The sequence below is a fragment of the Rhinoderma darwinii genome, chromosome 3 (genome assembly GCF_050947455.1).
Source record: "Rhinoderma darwinii isolate aRhiDar2 chromosome 3, aRhiDar2.hap1, whole genome shotgun sequence".
In the NCBI taxonomy this organism is placed as follows: domain Eukaryota; kingdom Metazoa; phylum Chordata; class Amphibia; order Anura; family Rhinodermatidae; genus Rhinoderma; species Rhinoderma darwinii.
The window spans coordinates 418824918-418844364 of record NC_134689.1 but is presented as its reverse complement, the minus strand read 5'-3'; the positions used below and the strand labels follow the sequence as shown (position 1 = coordinate 418844364).

The 19447-nt window shown below is 45.3% G+C and overlaps 1 protein-coding gene across 1 annotated transcript; it reads left to right on the top strand.

The window, feature by feature from the left end:
• Window positions 1-792: 792 nt before the first annotated feature.
• On the top strand, window positions 793-10463 carry LOC142748436 (uncharacterized). Its single transcript, XM_075855536.1, has 23 exons — window positions 793-1499; window positions 1712-1770; window positions 2446-2538; window positions 2614-2741; window positions 2883-3023; window positions 3387-3449; window positions 4166-4321; window positions 4443-4539; window positions 4626-4843; window positions 5274-5430; window positions 5567-5775; window positions 5897-6014; window positions 6092-6297; window positions 7008-7122; window positions 7199-7368; window positions 7809-7906; window positions 7987-8090; window positions 8850-8900; window positions 9060-9240; window positions 9632-9731; window positions 9805-9895; window positions 9989-10081; window positions 10162-10463. The coding sequence occupies exons 1-23, from the start codon at window positions 1474-1476 to the stop codon at window positions 10266-10268; spliced, it is 2781 nt and encodes a 926-aa protein (XP_075711651.1). The 5' UTR covers window positions 793-1473; the 3' UTR covers window positions 10269-10463.
• The last annotated feature ends 8984 nt before the right edge of the window (window positions 10464-19447 follow it).

The following is a 19447-nucleotide window of genomic DNA, read 5'->3' as shown; positions in this document are numbered from 1 at the left end:
CGTAAAACCCCAAAAAAGTCATTGACGTCGCAAATAAATCGCAGTTGGATGCAACTTACATTACGTTCATGGAAAAGTCGCTCGCGATTTGTGAACTGCGACTAAAAATCCAGCCGATTTGGATTTTTCGCGACTGTCAAGTTGTGGTCGCATCCTATTGTGTGTAGTAGCGCGACCACATCGACAATTATCATTTGCAATGTGTCACGCGACCGAAAACGGCGTGTTGCCGTAGCCTAATTCCTTAACGCATTTTTTTTTTTTTTCTACGTAAGTCTCTCTTTATCACGGTTTTTGTCGTGATTTTCGTAATAGCGACAAAAACACGGATTTTCAGCGATTGTGAAACTTGCGGCCCAAAAAAAAGACTCATGGAAGTTGCGCACATAAAATAAGTGCCATTTGTCTGCATTTACGATAAAACATCGCTGACATGTCGCAAATGAATCGCACACTACTTTGAAGTCCATGCGGTTTTACCAGAAGTTGCCGCGGTTTGCGATGCGGTTTTTGCCTTTGCGGTTTTTACAGGTAAAATACATGAAATTTACACATTTCGCCTGCAAAAACCGCATCGCAAGCCGTGGAAAATTATGGTAAAATCGTTTGCAGTTTTGACACAATTTTTGATGCGTTTTTACCGTGCGGACAAAAATGTCTCATCTAACTGCAGCCTTACGCAAAGACTGTGGCGATTTGCAGCGATTTCACGTTAAGCGTTGCAAAAAAAGACTTCCCAAAATTGCAAAATGAAGTCCCAAATTGCCGCAAATACGCGACAAAAGCAAGTGATATCCGACGGTCGTTTTTTAGGCTGCATTTACACGAGACGTTTTTGGCCGCGCGGTAAAAATTTCCTGCGCGGTAAAAATTGTACAACTGAAACACATTATTTTACAGGTTTCCTCTGTAAAAACAACACAGGCGGAAACGGAATCGTAAAACCGCCGCAATTGGCGTTAAAACTGCATACGGTTTGCTGTGATTTATGATGCGTTCTTTACCACGCGGTCAAGGCGTCTCACGTAAACGCACCCTTACAGGGAAAAAAAAGTTTAGCAATAAAACCACATTTTACACACGCCGACCAGCGCAGTTTCGGTAAGCCACAAAGCGTTACCGCCATAGCGGAGTGTTTGTGTATCGTTTCCCGCGCCCTACCTCACATAAGCGACGATAACACCGGATAATCCACCATGATCACTGTGATCGTCATGGAATCTGAGCATAATACGGTTCAAAAGTCGCCGTGCAGCTCCGTAAATGTTTTCATGCGCAGGAATACGTGGGGCAGGTCACATGACTGCGTGTATTGTGGTATGGCAGAAGTGTGAGTGCAGCTGTGGAGCTGATTAGTAATTAGTGATTATAATGGGGATCACCTGACCGGCCCGTTATAAAAGGTGTCTGGGAGCTCACACTGATATCTGGCCTGGCTGAGGTGGTTGAGTTCCTGGTGGCTGACTGGGTACCATGATGTATTTGATACTCCTTACTGGGTATGTTGCACTGTATGACGCTCTATCTGCTGTGGTGCCTCAAGTTCCAGCAGTTTTCAGCATGGACTTCTGTTTTTTGTATTTGTATGGGTGCTGCCCAGTCCTACTCCTATGCTGGCTGCAGTGCTTTTTGTCTTTTGTACTATACATTGGTGTGATGTGTTTGGCGTCTGTCTTCCTTTATACTAAAGCAGCCATCTTGGTTTTTTTAGAGTGACGTTGCTCTGTCTGGGCGCCCCCTGCTTAGCACAAGTTCGGAGTTTCCCCCCTGGTAAGTTGTTTTCTTAAACCTCACGTTTTCTTAACTCCCACTTTATTATTGGAGTTACTTTACTTAAGGTTTCCATGTGCCCCTGTTTCCCAATTTTATTTGGAGGATTTGAGTTGTTCCACCAAGGCAAAAAACGCGTAGATGAAACCTTCTCAATTTTGTTTAACCTAAACCAACCTCAATGAGGCCTTCAAGTCATATAATGTGTAGCCTTCCGGTTGATTTGACATGTCGCCTAAAATCTTGGTGGGATCTAATCATCCCAAGTAGAACATGGTATAGAAGATTTGTCAACTCTAGTCGTCTGCTAGTTCTGACTTGGGGTACCAGCCTGATCCACTCTGGGGCATAGTGTAGAAGATCTAGGAGAGGTGGTAACCTGATTGGTGGGTGTTAGTTATGGTGGAGACATGGATCTGTGTTGGCCTTCTGCTTGGTAAATGCTGCTATCTGTGTCCAGTGCTAGGCCTGTATATGTCTTAGACCTTCTAGACACCCCCCCTGATCACTAGCGTCTGCATGATCTGGAGAATTGTTCCAACTTAGATTTGGGAAGGGGATCTTTCTCCTGAGGACAACTGGCAACCATATCTCTAGAGGTGTTGATGGCAAGTCATGTAAATGATTTGGAGTTGAGGGTTTTGTCTCTACTCAACCTGACCTTGTCTCGAGCAGGCGTTCTTAGGACAGAATGTCGGGCGCGTTTGTTCTGGATCTGGGTGGATAAGACCTACATTGGATCTAGTCCATGGCAGCTGGAAGCATTGAGTAAGTAAACCATCCAGCTGTCTTTGTACTGGAGACCTTCTCCATGTTGTGCTCACACAAGCCTCTCTGTTCCAGATGACACTGGATTTGCGGATGTGATGCAGACAAACCGAGCTGCGCAGTGTGGCTACACAATCACCAGAGATGTCTATAGCAATGTGGAAATCAGGATATCCTTCCTTGGCTGCTGGGTGAAGAATAAAGTAGGTTTCCCTATGAAAGTTCTTTGAAGGCCCCAGATTATGGTGGCATCTACATGAGCTTGGTTGGAAGTTAAATTGTTGAAATCTGGCTGAATGTCATTGTCCACGTCTAACTACTTTTTTCTTCTGGATTGTGTTCAGAATGACAACCAGTTTGATGTTAAGCTGCAGTTCAGGGTAAACCAAGGTGGCAGAATCGGCCTATTTCCAGTTTCAATGTCCTGCACCCCAAGTGAGACCTGGGATGTGAGGGAGATCGTCTGTGAGGAGAACTACATGGAGGTGATGGCTAGAAATCTTAACTGATGACTATTGAGGGGAAAACCCAAGTTCTTAACTTGACCCTTGTGGTTTTCAAACCTCAAGTGCAGATCTCTGGTTAGTTAGTTCTGGTAAAGCTGCATGTCGTCATTACATGGCCCATGGGGGTTGTCCTGCCTTTTAAAAAGTCCTGAACTTGTTGGTTATGCGTTGGCCTGCCCTACAGAACCTGGACTTTAAGGCAAAGTATCAACAAGAAGCTCCTTTTTCCCTTCCCTCATGTTTGTAGAATCTGTCACATACGGCCAGCAATTTAAAAGATGCCAACCATGAGCTACACTAAATTATTATTTTTTTTTTTTTAAATCTTTTTCTCCCCTCTAGGTGTCTGTTACTAGGATCATTCCAACTGTGATACTGAATATCCTTTCTCTATCTGGAACTGTGGTGAGTCTCTAATCCTGTATGGATCTATATAGAGGATCCTTCTCTACATTGTCCTGGTCCTAACTGGCCATCTTGACCATGGACCCCTCAATGTTGAAAATGAAGATGTATTTGTCCTGCCATTCTAGTCTCTGCTGATCTGTGCTTGTATGTCTTTGGGCATATTAAGGTAATATAGGGGGGGGGGGTCTGCCAGAGCCTGCCAGAGCCTGCCACAGTGCCTATGTCCAGGTGTTAGGTACCCAGTGATTTCCATGGGCACTATATAGACAGACATTTGTCTTCCAATTTATGACTCTAGCACCTTGGGCACCCCTCTCCCCAGTAATTTCCTTAACATGTTGAGGTGCCTTAGTATAGTATTCTTCAGGGTTCCCGAATAAATTGGCTAACTTATTAGAAGACCTCTTTTTAACTAGGTTTCTTTCCAAAGGAGGTCACACTTCACTAGTCATTCTTAGCTTTACTAGACACTCTGATCCCATTAGTGTAGTCCTTTCATGTGATGGTATCTGAATCTGCCTTTAAGGGGGAGTCACTCCAACCTAGCCCAACAACTCCATCTGCTTTTGATCCCAAAATACAACATCCCTGTTAACAAAAGCTTTACCCCAATGATGGGTGAAGGTTGCTTCATTTGTACTGATCACCATGTACGTCTACGCTTGTAAATGCCTCTGGATACACCAGCATCTTATTTTTTTTTGCAATCACAGGGGGGCATTTCTCAGAGGTGGCAAGTTTGGTTCAACAACTCTCTTGGCGCTATCCCAGCCAAAGAAGCCATCAGTAGAGGTTATGGGGTCAATGCAACAGTGACCAGGGTACTCTTGAGAGCTCCATACAACACTCCAGAGTCCCAGGTTGTGGAGGTAAGAGGATGCCTACTGACATTGATGGTGTCATGTGGATCAACATTGGTTGTTCATTTTTAGGTATAGCTACAGCCATTAGTCTAACTTTGCCCAGGTTAACTTCTAACATTCTTTATAGGTTGGCAACTTTCATCTTGATGTTGTACCAAGCAATATGTTGTATTCTCAAACACTTCTACGGATCATCGTAGACACTACTATTGCCTGTCCTAGAGGTATGGATTGGTGTTTAAAGCTTCTCTTAGGGTCTAGTTATGGACCCATGCCTCATTTAATCATGCATGTTCTCCATCTTGGGCAGATCCTCCAGTGTTTACTGCCTCTGCGCTCTCCTGGTTGTCTCCTGTGGTCCTCAGCCCTTTAATCAGTGGAGAGGTTACCGATAAAACATTCGCTATGGGGATTAATGGAATAATCCAAAACTCAACCCTAATTGAGGAGTACAAGTACATCTTGAATCATAATTTCACCACTGTGGATGTCACCATTCCATTTGGTGCCCCCGGAGGCTTTGTAGAGGTTAGTGGACATTCATGCTATTAAACCAGTAACATGGAGAACATTTCAAAGTTAATGCTTACACAATCCTAAAAATTGTGAAGGCTCAGTAAGATAAAGCTTATTTCCCCTTTCTATGGCTTTTCCCTTCTGACACCTCATTAATACAACGAATAGCCATATTCTCTACCTTGGCTACTGCTTCTCCAATCTCCCACCAACTTTTTTTTTTTTTTTAACCCCCTTTGACAATACTATACTCATTAGACCCGACATACTCCCTGGAACTCTAGCCCTATTTGTCTTAGTTTCAAACATTTTCAGTTCCTCAAGACTGTCCTTCAAAGCTGTATAGGTTCCTGCCTTTCTACAGAGGACCACTTGTGTTTGTTGGGGTCTCTGCACATGGCATTGCTTTATGGTGCTAAACCAGGATCTGTCTTGTTTGCAGAGTGACATTTTGAATAACTCCTACGTGACCACATACAGTATTCACCTCATCCTTCAGCGTAACTGGTTGGGCATCAATGAAGATGACTCTACCACTCATACATCTTACAAGCCAGTTGTTGCCCCAATGATCGTCCAGATGGCAGTCTTTTTGGATCGTAAGTATGAGCGCTGTATATGGTAAGGGTGGAAATACTTAGGAATTCTTGGGCAATGTTTGGACAAGTTCTTGTCACCAGGGTAGGAAGTCCTGGTGTATATTTACTTTGACACAATCATCTCTTACTCTTCCAGACACCTCTAAAGAGAACCGCTACTTTAATGTGTCCCTGGGAAACTTCTACTCTGATGTGAACCTCAAGTCCTTCATCATCCACAAACTGCCACTTACCCTCGATAGATTGCCACTGAGACAGATGACGACTATGACTAGCATCAATCCCAACAATACTTATGTGTTTTACCTTACAGTTCCCTTCTCGGACCCTCTTGTGGACCAAAGGGTAGTCAACTTTTTGTGGATTATGTGAACTAATCAATCTTTCCCTATGTACTGTAACCATCATAGTGAGTATAGTCTGTCCCTGTGGTTTTGTCTCATACTTACTAAAATTTTTCTTAAAGTATCTTGGAGGCTTAAAAAGGAGATATAGACTCTACGTGACCTACGTCCTGACCCTTGTAACCAAAAACAAGGACTTCACCTACACAGATGTGGTGGAATGTGTGATTGAGGATGTCGGTGAGTAATGTTTCATGTGTATACCCTTACGCTGCACAGATAAGCAACCTACAGACTTGTGATGTTTCACCTTCTAGTGCCACCGATCATCAACAGCTACTGTGCAGGTGACCGGCTGATCATTGACCTAACAAGGGGAAACATGGACTACTACTGGCTTCCATACCTCCGGGAACTTCCTCTGACCAATGCTCTCATCACCTCTCAGAATATTACTGTCAGGAATTCAGAGGCCGCCCTTTACATTGAGGTTCCCTATACTTCTGTTGGCTTGGTCTATGAGGTAAGTAATCTTTGCTTGTGCATCCTACTAGTTGGGTTTTCTTCTGTTGCATTCACACCGTAGTCTCCTCCTGGCTGTGTAAATGGTGTTTACCTTGACTCATGGGTCAACCATGACCTCTCAGACTGCAGATACCCTCCTGAACACCTTGCTCAGTTATAATTTAGACCCTTCCATATCTATCTAATGCTACCAGGCTCTGTCTTAACTTCAGCGGAGACATGTTGTAACTGCAATAGGAAAATTCTTCTAGTCAGCAGTGGTCTCTAGTAGTGTCAGAAGATACCAATGACATGACCTCCAGACATCTCGAAGCAGGAGCTAAAACCTCCATTGTGTAAAACTTATGTCTGGTGCTCATTCACCACCTGGGTTTAAGCAACAGATGGTGTAACTGTACAGGTGGTTATGATTACCTAATAACCCCCAGCAAACGTGGTCCGTGGCTGACCAAGAGCTTAAGTTCTTATTGCTGAGTTGACTATCTGGAAAGCTATATCTACCTCATGGCATTGCTGGACCACTGGATGTGGTTGTAGGGTAAATGTACAAAGGCACATTAAGTGTGTCTCAGCCTGAAGAGGACATGTTAATGGAAAGGATGATCTATGTCACTCACTAATATAGCACCTTCCCAAAGGACAACACATGGTAACCTTGATGGTGTATGGGATCAGTCTTAAAGTCTCTTCTGTGTTTTCATCTATCAGGTAGTTAAGTTGGCTGGCTCCCTTGTTCGTTTAGACTTCACATTACGTAACAACCAAACTCTGGAAACCGAGATCTCTCACTCATTCAATTGCCCTCTACCTACAAGGACTCTCCGTAAGTAGTCATCTTCTGCAGACTGGCACTGCCCATCCAATTCCTATATCTAAGATTATAACTTTCTTCTTTCCAGTCTGCCTTGCCAATGGTACCATGATCGTTGTTGTCGACAGCAGTGTCACCAAACCAGTGTTCAATGCCCAGAAAGCCCACTTAAGAGATCCTAACTGTACTCCTCAGGAGGCAACTAATGAGAGAGCCCTCTTCAACTTCGCAGCCTACACATGTGGGACCACACGCCGGGTAAGCACTTGAATTCTGCCTCAACTTCATGCCTAACAATTAGCCATTTTTAAAGGGTAGTCTGCTATAGGGAACTCATTTAATACTTGGCTGTCCAATGTTAATATCGACCAATGTCCTTGGGATTGGTCTGAACATTGACTCATTTGCCCAGGGGACAGTCTATGTAAGGCTAGCTAACATACCCAGCCAAAAACCCATTCTTCTAACAATTTATAAATGTTTTGGGATGAGTTCTATAGGGCAGAGACAGGAGCAGCTGTTATACCCTGGTGTGCGAAGATCCTAGAAGTAATTGGGCATGAGGGTTTACCAGCACCTATGGACTCTTAAGTGGCTGGATGATCTGAAGACCTCCACATTTGTGGAGAAATATCATTTTCTGTGCCATGTTAAACTCTACTTTGAGTGGTCTCTTAAAATCAAACCTCCAATTCCAGTTTGATGGTGACTACCTGGTATACGAGAACGAAGTGACCTTTGATCGACAGGTGCTGTTACCAGGACAACCAATCATTTCCAGGGATTCTTCATATAGGTGATGGACTTGATTCATATTTGATCTTTCTTAAGCTTGCAGAGCTGGGACTAACTACAGGTGTCCTTTTTATGTTATAGGTTGACTGTGCGCTGTAGATACCCCATCAGAGACACATTGTGGTTAGGTGGTCAATATAAGAGTGGTGCTATCGAACAACGCCTTGCAGTCACTCAGGCAAAAGGTGATTAAACCTCCATCTCTGGTACTAGGACTCAATGACATGATTTTGGTTTGTCCCCTACCTTTTTGTGGTCATCCTATGCTAAATTTTCTTCCACAACCGTCGAGCTATTGCAGTTGTAGACCAAGAGCTTTAAGTTTGTTTTATAATCCTTGATGGGTAGATTTCACCCCTCCGGACTAGTCTTGGGCAACCTGTTTTAACTGGTGGGAGACACCGCTCATGGACCTCCATAAATGTTGCCTTCTGGAATATTACTGGAGATTCTGAAGGTGGTTTTGACAGGCAATGCAATGAGGCTTCCATAAGATGAATTTCATCAAACACATTAGATAAATGGTGACAGTACCTACCAATATCTGGCAGGATTTTAAACCTCATTCATGGTTCTCTGGACTCTAACAGCAGACGTTAATAAAGAAGGCTCGGGCATATTAGAATTCAGCACAGCCAATTCTGCAGGAGAGACATCGCTGCCAGAGGGTTTGGCCAACAGCCATCTTATGTATGGCTTTATCTAGATGTCAGTCTTACAGGGTCCTGAAATCTTACTCTGAGATCCACGTTAACAGCCCTCCATGACACTTATCAGAGAACCAAAGACAAGATCCTTTGCCCAGCTGTTTGCTTGGTCATGGTTTAGCTTTGGGAATTGATGGTCAGTTGACAAACTAGTCTTGTGGTGACCAACATTAAAATGTACACAAATGTGGTGATTGCCTTATTGGAAGAGTATCAAATGTTGTCTTTGTTTTGCAGTATTACGTAGAAGAGCCAGGACTCATGTTGCGGAGCTGAAAATTGCTAAAGGTAATGTCCTGTGGTGAACCTCCTGCTTGGGCTATTCTATATATAATGAACCAAATCCCCCGTATAAAGGTATATCAGTATCTCTCATGATGGGTCAGCCTGGTCCTAGAGCTTCCTCCAGCCATGTAACATCACATGACCTGCCATCTTTACCCACAGATGAGAACTTCACTGCTTTTTACCAGAATGGAGACTTCCCAGTATCGGTGCAGCCCACTGATGTTCTATACTTCCAAGCCGATGTGCAGACTCCAGAACCTATCACTGCGCTGAAAGACTGTTGGGCTACAACTTTCCCTGGCCAAGATGGAATCACACGATGGGATCTGATTGTTGATGGGTAAGTAGACCTCATAGGCTTATAAATTCTTGCTAGCCTTAAGATGATCCAAGACCACAGTCCCAATACAAAGATGGACACTTTGTCAGATTCTTAGCTCTCCCTTGCTAATCCATAGTGGGCAACAATACTACTGGTCTACACATGGGCTGGGTTTGAGCCAATGTTCCCTTAAAGGATATTTTGAGGCAGAATGGGGTGGGCTATTTGTCCCAGGGTTTTTGGATGCATTGACTCATACTGGAGTCATATCCAGGAACTGGCTAAGCTGGGGCACCCACAACAATTTACAGCCTCCTTAGGACTGACCCAGTTTGAAGACCCCTTGTGTTAAACTCCATTCATGGTTCAGTAGCGGTCTACAGTGATGCTAATATAACTGGGTTTGTAGATGTGATGCAGAAACGGAGACCTTTTCCACTGAAGTCCAGACCTCTCCAGACTGGTCATCCCGATTTAAGGTGAAGATTCATGATGCCCCAACTAGTCAGGTAAGGAAAGGGGGGTTTTGGGGGAGGGGGTACTAATAAAGTCCAATTAAAATGCATGTTACCTTTCCTTCAGCTCTTCATACACTGTAAGGTTCTAATCTGTGATGCCACCTCCCAGGGCCAGAGCTGCCCCAAAACCTGCAACCAGACAGAGCTCCTCATGGGTAAGCATGGAGTCCTCATCTGTACTAGTGCCCTAATTTAGAGTCTTGACTACATAACATTTAAACTTTTTTTTTTTATTTTTTTTTTTTCAGATAAAAGTGCTGCCCCCCTATCCACTGAGGTGGTATCTGCTGGTCCTATCCAGATCAGGGCACATCACAATGGTGTAGTTTACCAGAATGTCGGTGAGTCATACCACAGCTCACCAGCAGAGGCAGCAGAGTTTTTCTAAACTTGTTTTAACACCCTTTCTTTACTCCTGCAGCTGAAAAGACTCCATCCTGGACCTGGATGCTGTCACTTGGGCTTGCTGTAATCTCTGCTCTTACTGTTGGCGCAATCTTCCTTACCGTTCGTCTCTTTACAAAATGAATAAAAAAACGTTTTTTCTAAATCCCTTGGTTCATTGTTTTTATGGAAAATTTAGTCTAAGCAAGAAGAGCAGGCATTATAGGTAGAGCTTGCGCATGAAGTCTGATAACTAGAGAATTATTAGTACTTTCCAGAACCGCTCCCTCTAGTGGTGAGGGAGATTGTGGAATGCAGCATATTATAGACAACATTTAAAGTGACTGAAATTATGAAAGCTGTGAATTTGGGTTACAGGAATGAAACACCCTCACAATAACAATTTTTTACAAACTATTTGAAGTTGTCCTATTCTGAAAGCCATAACTTTATTTCCCTTTTTTTTTTTTTTATTTATTTTTTTTTTTTATCTCTTTAAGAGGTGACGCTTTCTTTAGTTTTTATTGGTACACTAACTAGTATTGGCAAGCTCTGTTGCTGACCATTGGCTGTGTTTTACAAAGGACACCTCATACTGACACCCAGAGTATATGGAGCGAGCTCAGTGCATGGACATGCTCTGTATTTACACCCTGGCTGCTTTGGACAGTCTTGTTTTTTTTTTTTTTTTTTGTCAACTTAGTGTAGCCATGGGGTTAAGCCTCTAAGAATGCTGCCATTCACTGACAGGAAGCAGAGATCTTAAATGGTAACCGCAAAAGTTGTGGAACTGTACCTTACAGTTTTTGTGAGCAGCCTATTTTGTCACCATGTCCAGAGCTGCAGCTTTCTTTGCTGACATAACTATGTTTTACACCATTTTGGGCTACATACAACCTTTTTGATCACTTAATCTTGTTGCAAAGATGGGGAAACCAGGAATTCCGTTTTTTGTCTTTTACAGCATTCTTGTGGGTCAATGTCATATTTTGGGTATCACAGGTGTGAAGGATAGTTTGCCTCCCCCCCCCCCCCCCCCCCCCCCCCACTAGGGCACATCGCTAGGCAATTGTTGGTTAACTTTTAGAATACTGCCACATCTGTATTGTGATGCAGTTGAAGCCAATGATGGAGCATGGAGCTGTCAGCTCCCTGCTTTAGCATTACACAAGGGCTCCTCCACTCAAACTTCCTACACTCAGCACTACTTTAAGCTTGGAGTCCAGGGAAGCCCTTGATGTCACTATGTATAGACAGTCACTCATCCAGGAGCGGTATCCCCATTGGCTGGGGTTTTGCTCCTGGAGAAGCCCCTGGTATCGCACTGTATATGGATAGTGACAGCAGCACCTCCTGGAGCAGAATACCCAGCTGTAGCCTGGCTGAGGCTTCCACTCCCACAGGGAGCCCCAATGGTGTCATAGAGTAGAGGTGTGGCACTAGCACTATGGGGCATCATACAGTGGGGGGGGGGTGATACTGTAGGGGGCAGGCACTATACAGTGAGGATTGAGCTGGGTTAAAGGCATGGCTTAAAAGGATAATTATCACACAATCAGTAAACCTGTTGGGAGCTATGACTTGGTGTGTCTTATGGGGGGTGTTTATCTGGTTAGTGGGGCCTGACTGTCTTGCCAAAAATGTGCAAAAAAATGTCCACTAGTTTGGATTACTACTAATGGTGGCCAGCATCTCTATGGTTCCCCACTCGCTCCCTCCTGTCGGTGCCTGGGTACCACCCAAACAAGAAAAAATTAAAATAAAAACCTTGTTCTCCTAGCCCTGTTCCCACAGACACTGCTCTACAGCCTCAGTCCTGCAGCCTACCAGGTGCCGAGACTGGATCCTTGTGTGGGCCGGCACTATCCAGTGACATCATAGCGCCCGCCTGTGCAGGGATTCTGTCCCTACATGCTATAGGTTGCAGGCCTAAGTTCATTTCCTGCTGCTGAGGACACCGATACAACTAAATATGGCAATCACCAATACACGGTCTGGTACAGTGATTGGCCCTGGACGGTCCCAGCAAATTCAGGACAGCTGGCAACTCTGTACTGACCATGGTTTTTAAGGGGTTAAACCAGCACAATCAAAGGTCACATCTCTCCCGCCTTTAATGGCAGTAGCCTGGCTGTCTTTAGGTCATCCAGCATCTGGAACTTGTGCTATGAAAAGGCCATGATACCTGGAGGGGACATAGGAGTGGCCCCTTGCTGATTTTATATAGTTTTTGGATTATCCCTCCCCCCCCCCCCCCCCCATCCCATAGTGTAATACAGACAGGCCGGCACGTATTATACATTGGGCTTCCACCACATAATATAACACCCCTGCATTTTACATGGTGGGTTCACCTCCCCCAATAAAGTGTCAGCCCAAATTTTCCACATAGAACAATGAAAATTACCCCCCACCCCACCCCTTGCTATATCTATGGCTTAATGTCAAGCAGCATGTGACGATCGCCGATCTCAGGTCACGTCACAGGGGTGAACTACACTACTGAGTTTATTAATTTACCTCATAAATCCACGCCCACCTACTCTAGATGACAGGATTATGCTAAATTACTCCCGTAGTTTCCAACACCCCAATAATTTATACCACAGTATGCGACCACCACCTATACTTATCTAGGCAATAGGGGCCTAAGTCTCTATGTTCCCTTAACACCAGTTCCTATAACACAGGTTATCTAAATTGAACATAAAATACAGGTAACGTTCCTCACCTTCGGAAGATTAAGTTCTGTAAGACTACAAGGAAGAGACTTATACATATTTCAGATTTAATACACAATAGTCCAGTGCAATACATAAAATAGGTGTCAGATTAAAAGATGAAAAATATACACAGTCACAATGCAATCAACAGTTTATGGAAATAAAATGATGAGACAGAACAAAACCTTACTGATGTACAGCGGCGATATCCTGGCTGTGGGGACAGCTGAAAATATGGGCAGTCACTCCAACCGAGATATGGATCCCCAACGACTGACACTGACCCTCACTTCTCATGGCATTTTAAACCCAGTTTTTTCCCTCCAGTTCACTAGCTGGTGTTACTGAGAGGAGGCTGTTCATATGATAATGAAGGGTACTCCTCCCATTACACAGTTGTATTTCTATAGAGAAACATAAAAGTGATCATGTGTCCTTGCAGGAATCCCCTAGAAATATAATATTACCTGCATTCACCTGTGCAGACATTTACCAACCAGGGCATATCAAACACCACTATAATAGGCCCATGTTTTTAGCCAATAGCCAATCCCAGGTAGTTCCTCTGAGTGTAGGGATCTGAATTTGACATATATATGAGGGCTATTTTCCCTGATCATAACTAGCTATGTGGGTCATTACAAATATAAATTATGACGGGGTTTGCCTTGATGTATCATACTTTCTTTGAACACCATGCCATTCTCCCATGTTTCTCCTGGTCCACAGACAGACACACTACAGGCATCCATTTGCATAGCTTTAGATGTTTGGTCAGGATGTTTGGTCAGCCCTAGTGACAAATCCTTAATCAGCACATCTCGCACCTTGGTGAGGAAAGAGCCAATTAAACATTTGTCAGACAGTGGACATCCTTTGATGGCCAAAGATCTGCATTTCCTATGCAAATCAGATGTATCTTCTGTGTCAGAGGGAGTTATGAAATTACCTCCTAGTAACCTACTTTTGATTCTCTTACCTATAACACCACACCTCCCCCCTTAAGACATGGCATGGGATCATTGATATAGCCATCAATATCCCAAGCCGATCTCCGCAGCTTCCCCCTGGCGCGATAACCCATCTGCGTTGCCATGCTCACTGCCCTTTTTGTGCTGGATAGTGAAATCATATTGTTGCAAGGCTAAACTCCATCTCAGCAGCTTCCCGTTATCACCTGCTACCCTGTGCAACCAACTAAGTGGGTTGTGGTCGGTCACTACGGTAAATCTGCGCCCATAGAGGTATGCCTGTAATTTCTGCAAGGCCCATACAATGGCCAAACATTCTTTCTCTACAGTGGCATACGCAACCTCCCTCGGTAGAAGCTTTCTGCTCAAATACATTATTGGATGTTCATGCCCTTCTGGATTTACCTGGCTGAGCACTGCGCCTAGCCCATAGGCGCTGGCGTCAGTCTGCACCACAAACTTACGAGTGAAATCCGGGCTTTGCAAGACTGGGGAGCTAGCAAGGGCAGCTTTTAAAGCTGACAGAGAACTCTCGCAGTCGGCAGTCCAATTAACTATTTGAGGCTGTTTCTTTTTTGTGAGGTCTGTCAAAGGTTTTGCTAGGGAACTATAGTTAGGAACAAACTTTCTATAGTATCCTGCGGTCCCCAAAAAGGACATAACCTGTTTTTTGGTCTTAGGAGTGGGCCAGGCAGAAATTGCATCAACCTTTCCTGGCTCTGGCTTTAGTGTCCCTCCACCCACCTTGTGCCCGAGGTACTGCACTTCGGTCATGCCGATTTGACACTTTCCAGGCTTGATGGTCAGTCCTGCATCCTGGATACGCCTGAGCACCTGTGACAGGTGGGTCAGGTGATCCTCCCAGGTCTGACTGAATACAGCAATGTCATCCAGGTAAGCGACAGCAAACCCTTCAAACTTCTCTAACAGCTTGTTCACCAAGCGCTGGAATGTGGCAGGAGCATTTTTCATACCAAAGGGCATTACCTTGGACTCATAGAGTCCAAAGGGGGTGATGAAAGCGGACCTCTCCTGCGCTTCCACGGACATAGGGATTTGCCAATACCCCCGACTTAAATCCATAATTGTTAGGTACCGGGCACCGGCTAGCTGATCCAAAAGCTCATCTATGCGGGGCATTGGATACGCATCAAACACAGTGATGGTATTCAACTTCCAGTAGTCCACGCAAAATCGGGTTGTCTTGTCCTTTTTGGGGACAAGCACTACAGGTGATGCCCAGGCACTTTGAGACTCTTGGATCACGCCCAGCCCTAACATTTCCTCTATTTCCTTCTTCATGTCAGCCCTTACTTCTAGGGAAACTCTATAAGCTGCTTGCCTAACAGGTTGGTGATTCCCCGTGTCTACATGGTGAGTTGCTAGCGGAGTTCTCCCAGGTCTCCCTGTAAAAGTGGCAAGGAAGGGGTTAAGTACCTCCTGCAGCTGGAACTTCTGACCCTCAGACAGCTGTGAATTGACTACGGCATCTTCAATGGATCCTATCTCCTTTGCGGAAGCCACTAAATCCAGCAGTGTTTCACTTTCTCCCTCCTCTGGCAAACTGCAGACTGGCAGAGCGCACATATCCCGGTCATAATGCGCCTTGATCATATTCACATGAAAAACTTTGTGTTTCTTGCGAACATGATCGATCGTGACTACATAGTCCACATCGTTGAGGCGTTGATGAATTGGATATGGGCCTTCCCATGCCGCCTGGAGTTTGTTTTGGGTCATAGGGACCAGTACCCATACCTTCTGACCCACTGCATACACTCTCTCTCGGGCATTCCTATCATACCACCTCTTCTGACTTGCCTGTGCCTGCACCATGTTCTCATGTACTAGGCCTGTCAGTTCCTGCATCCTCTCTCTGAATTTCAAGACATAATCTATCACAGAGACCTCTGGTGTAACCAATTCTCCCTCCCATGCTTCTTTCATGAGATCTAGGGGTCCCCGTACCCTCCTTCCATACAGGAGCTCAAAGGGTGAGAAACCGGTTGATGCCTGCGGTACCTCTCTGTAAGCAAATAGCAGGTGCGGGAGATAACGCTCCCAGTCTCGCCCTTGGGACGCCACAAGCATTCGTAGCATCTGCTTGAGGGTCCCGTTAAACCTTTCACACAGACCATTAGTCTGAGGATGGTAAGGGCTGGCCACCAGGTGTTGCACCTGTATTTTATTACAGAGGCACTGCATCAAATTTGACATAAACTGGGTCCCCTGATCTGTGAGCATCTCCCTGGGAAATCCTACACGGGAAAATATGGTCAGAAGGGCGTCTGCTACCTTATCAGCCCTGACGGAGGATAATGCTATGGCTTCTGGGTAACGTGTGGCATAATCCACTACCGTCAGGATAAAGCGCTTTCCAGAACTGCTGGGTATGGCCAAGGGCCCTACCAGATCCACAGCAATCCGTCGAAAAGGCTCATCAATTATGGGCAAAGGAATGAGGGGGGCCCGGTGCACAGGTCCCGACTTCCCCATCCTTTGGCACACAATACAGGAACGGCAGTAATCTGTCACATCATTCCCCAGGCCAGGCCAGTAAAAGTTGTGTTTTAGACGACTCTTAGTCTTACTTATCCCTAGGTGACCAGCTAGTGGTATCTCATGAGCCACCCGCAGGAGTTGTTCCCTGAACTGACGTGGCACCACTAGTTGCCTGTCTTTTAATACATCCTGCTGGGGGTCAGTGGAAATACTTTGTTTATACAGTCTCCCCTGGTCCCAGGTTATTTTTTCAGTGTCCCCCTCCTCTGGGGTCCGATCAGCCAGCTGTCGCAGCTTCTGCAGACTATCGTCAGTGCGTAGGGCCGTCTGAAACAACTGACATTCTGCGTCTGTACTGGCTGATAGCAACACATTCTGACTAACTTCTGCCGCTGGCTGCGGGCTGTCAGCTGTCCCTGCTTCCTCTGTAGCAGACACAGTAGGGGGCCCAGAACCCAGACACAGGTTTGTGTTACAGGCACCCTGACTGCGCGTCACAGGAGAAATGGACACAACATTCTCCCCGTCTTGGTGTACTGGTGTGTGTGCATGTGACAGGGATTTTATGCATGTTTATGACGTTTCCCGCTACTAAATCTACACACAAATCATTATCTGACGCTATACAATCACCACATTCTACATCATTGCTAGTTATACAGTCTATATCCAATGCATTGTTAGATGAGTCTAGGCTATCACTAAGCACAGTAACATTATGTAAGTCTATAACATTGCTGGACACAGTCATCACATTCCCTAGTATTGACCGTTTCATTATTATCATATACTACCTGCGGTGACACACATGGGGCAGCAAGTACGCTAGAGTCCTCCTCATGGTCTGAAGAAATATATCTGGAGACTAAACGTCCCAGATCGGTTCCTAGTAACACATTAGTGGGGATTTTATCCGTCACTCCCACATCCATCATCCCTCTTCCCGCCCCCCAATCCAGGTAAACTCGTGCCATGGGTAAGGCCGGGATCAGACCACCAACTCCAGAAACAGTTAGAGTTTTTCCTGGGATAATGTCTTCTGAAGAAACAAGCTCTGGGTGGACAAGAGTCATTTCGGCACCAGTGTCCCTCAGTCCCATGGTAACCGTCTTGCCCACAGTGACCGCTTGTAAATTGTCACAAGATGCCCTCTCCCTCCCACCCACAAACAAAACTGCTGGGGACAAAATAGATGGTTTGGGCAAAGGGGTAGTTTTCCTCTTCTCTGGGCAAGCAGTGCTGATATGCCCCACTTGGTTGCATCCAAAACACCTGCGATTATCAACAGCAGGCCTGGGAAGTGGGGCAGGGGCAACACCTCCTGGTGATCTGCGAGTAGGGGCAAAAGTGTTAATAGGGGGCTTTCCCCCTTTCCAGCCTGGAACAGCAGGCTTTCGCGCCTCTGGCGCTCTGTTGGCGGCATATACATCCGCTATCTGGGCAGCTTTATCCAGGGTCTTGGGCTCACGGTCCAAAATAAACTGTCGTACTTCCATAGGACAGGTGTGGAGAAACTGGTCCAGGATCATCAGATCCTCCAAATCTTCAAAGGTGTTGACAGCTAATCCCTGCGTCCACTGCCTGAAGTGGTTCTTTAGTCCATCGGCCAGGTCTGAGTAACTGTCGGTACCCGTGCGCTGCAAAGCCCGAAATCGTTTCCTGTATACCTCTGGGGTGAGGTTAAATCGTTGGATTAAGGCCTTTTTAATAGCCTCATAATCTTGATCGATAGTTGTGGGCAGGGCTGCAAACACCTCCAGAGCTTTGCCTTTCAGCCCTGGAGTCAGATACTTAGCCCAGTCTGCAGGTGGCAGTTGGAATTGTCGGCAGACCTTTTCAAAACCTTTTAGATAAACATCCAGATCGCGGTCTTTCTCCATGACAGGGAAACGCTCTAGACGGGGTTTAAGGTTGACTGTGTCCGTGGGCTCACCCTGAGGTGAGGATGAAGCACTTGGCAGCTGCATTTGGGTCAACTTGAGCTGGTACTCCCGCTCTGCCTGGCGTTCTGCATACTCTCGCTCCGCTTGACGTTCTGCAAACTCTCGATCTGCTTGGCGTTGTGCAGCTTCTCGCTCTGCTTGGCGTTGTGCAGCTTCTCGCTCTGCTTGGCGTTGTGCAGCTTCTCGCTCTGCTTGACGTTGTGCAGCTTCTCGCTCTGCTTGACGCTCTTGCATCACCAGTTGCATTCGCATATCTGGATCACAGTTGCCCATCTGCTGGAGGATTAGAGAAAGAGAAGACTCCATACCGTTTTGAGACCTGGTACTGCCATGCCCAGCCAGATCCTGACTAGAGTCTCCTGTCTGTTCCTCTGAGGCTGAAGTTTCCCGCTCTGGTCCCTCGGAATGGTGGAGCTGTGTATCATCTGCCACCAATGCTTGGATCAGATCCGCTTTACTTTTGTTCATTCCGTCCAGCCTTCTCTCCTCACAGAGGACTAGCAGTTCATCTTTCCTCTTATTTCTATACACCTCTGCCATCTTATCAGTGGTTTTTAAAAATAAAAGAAAGAAAAGAAAAAACAAGAAGGGGAAGGGAAACTGTTTTGCACGTATGTATGTTAGCTGACAAATAGTATGCACGGAGTTCTTCCTTGTGGACTGTTGTAGTATTTTCAAAGATACTCCAGCCCTTAAGTGTAAAGGTTAATTTCTTAAACAAAACACTTAACGTCTTTAACAGTGTAAATGACAATAACCCTATCCCACCGCTGCCACCAATCTGTGCCGATCTCTGGTCACGTCACAGGGGTGAACTACACTACTGAGCTTATTAATTTACCACATAAATCCACGCCCACCTACTCTAGATGACAGGATTATGCTAAATTACTCCCGTAGTTTCCAACACCCCAATAATTTATACCACAGTATGCGACCACCACCTATACTTATCTAGGCAATAGGGGCCTACGTCTCTATGTTCCCTTAACACCAGTTCCTATAACACAGGTTATCTAAATTGAACATAAAATACAGGTAACGTTCCTCACCTTCGGAAGATTAAGTTCTGTAAGACTACAAGGAAGAGACTTATAAATATTTCAGATTTAATACACAATAGTGCAGTGCAATACATAAAATAGGTGTCTGATTAAAAGATGAAAAATATACATACAGTCACA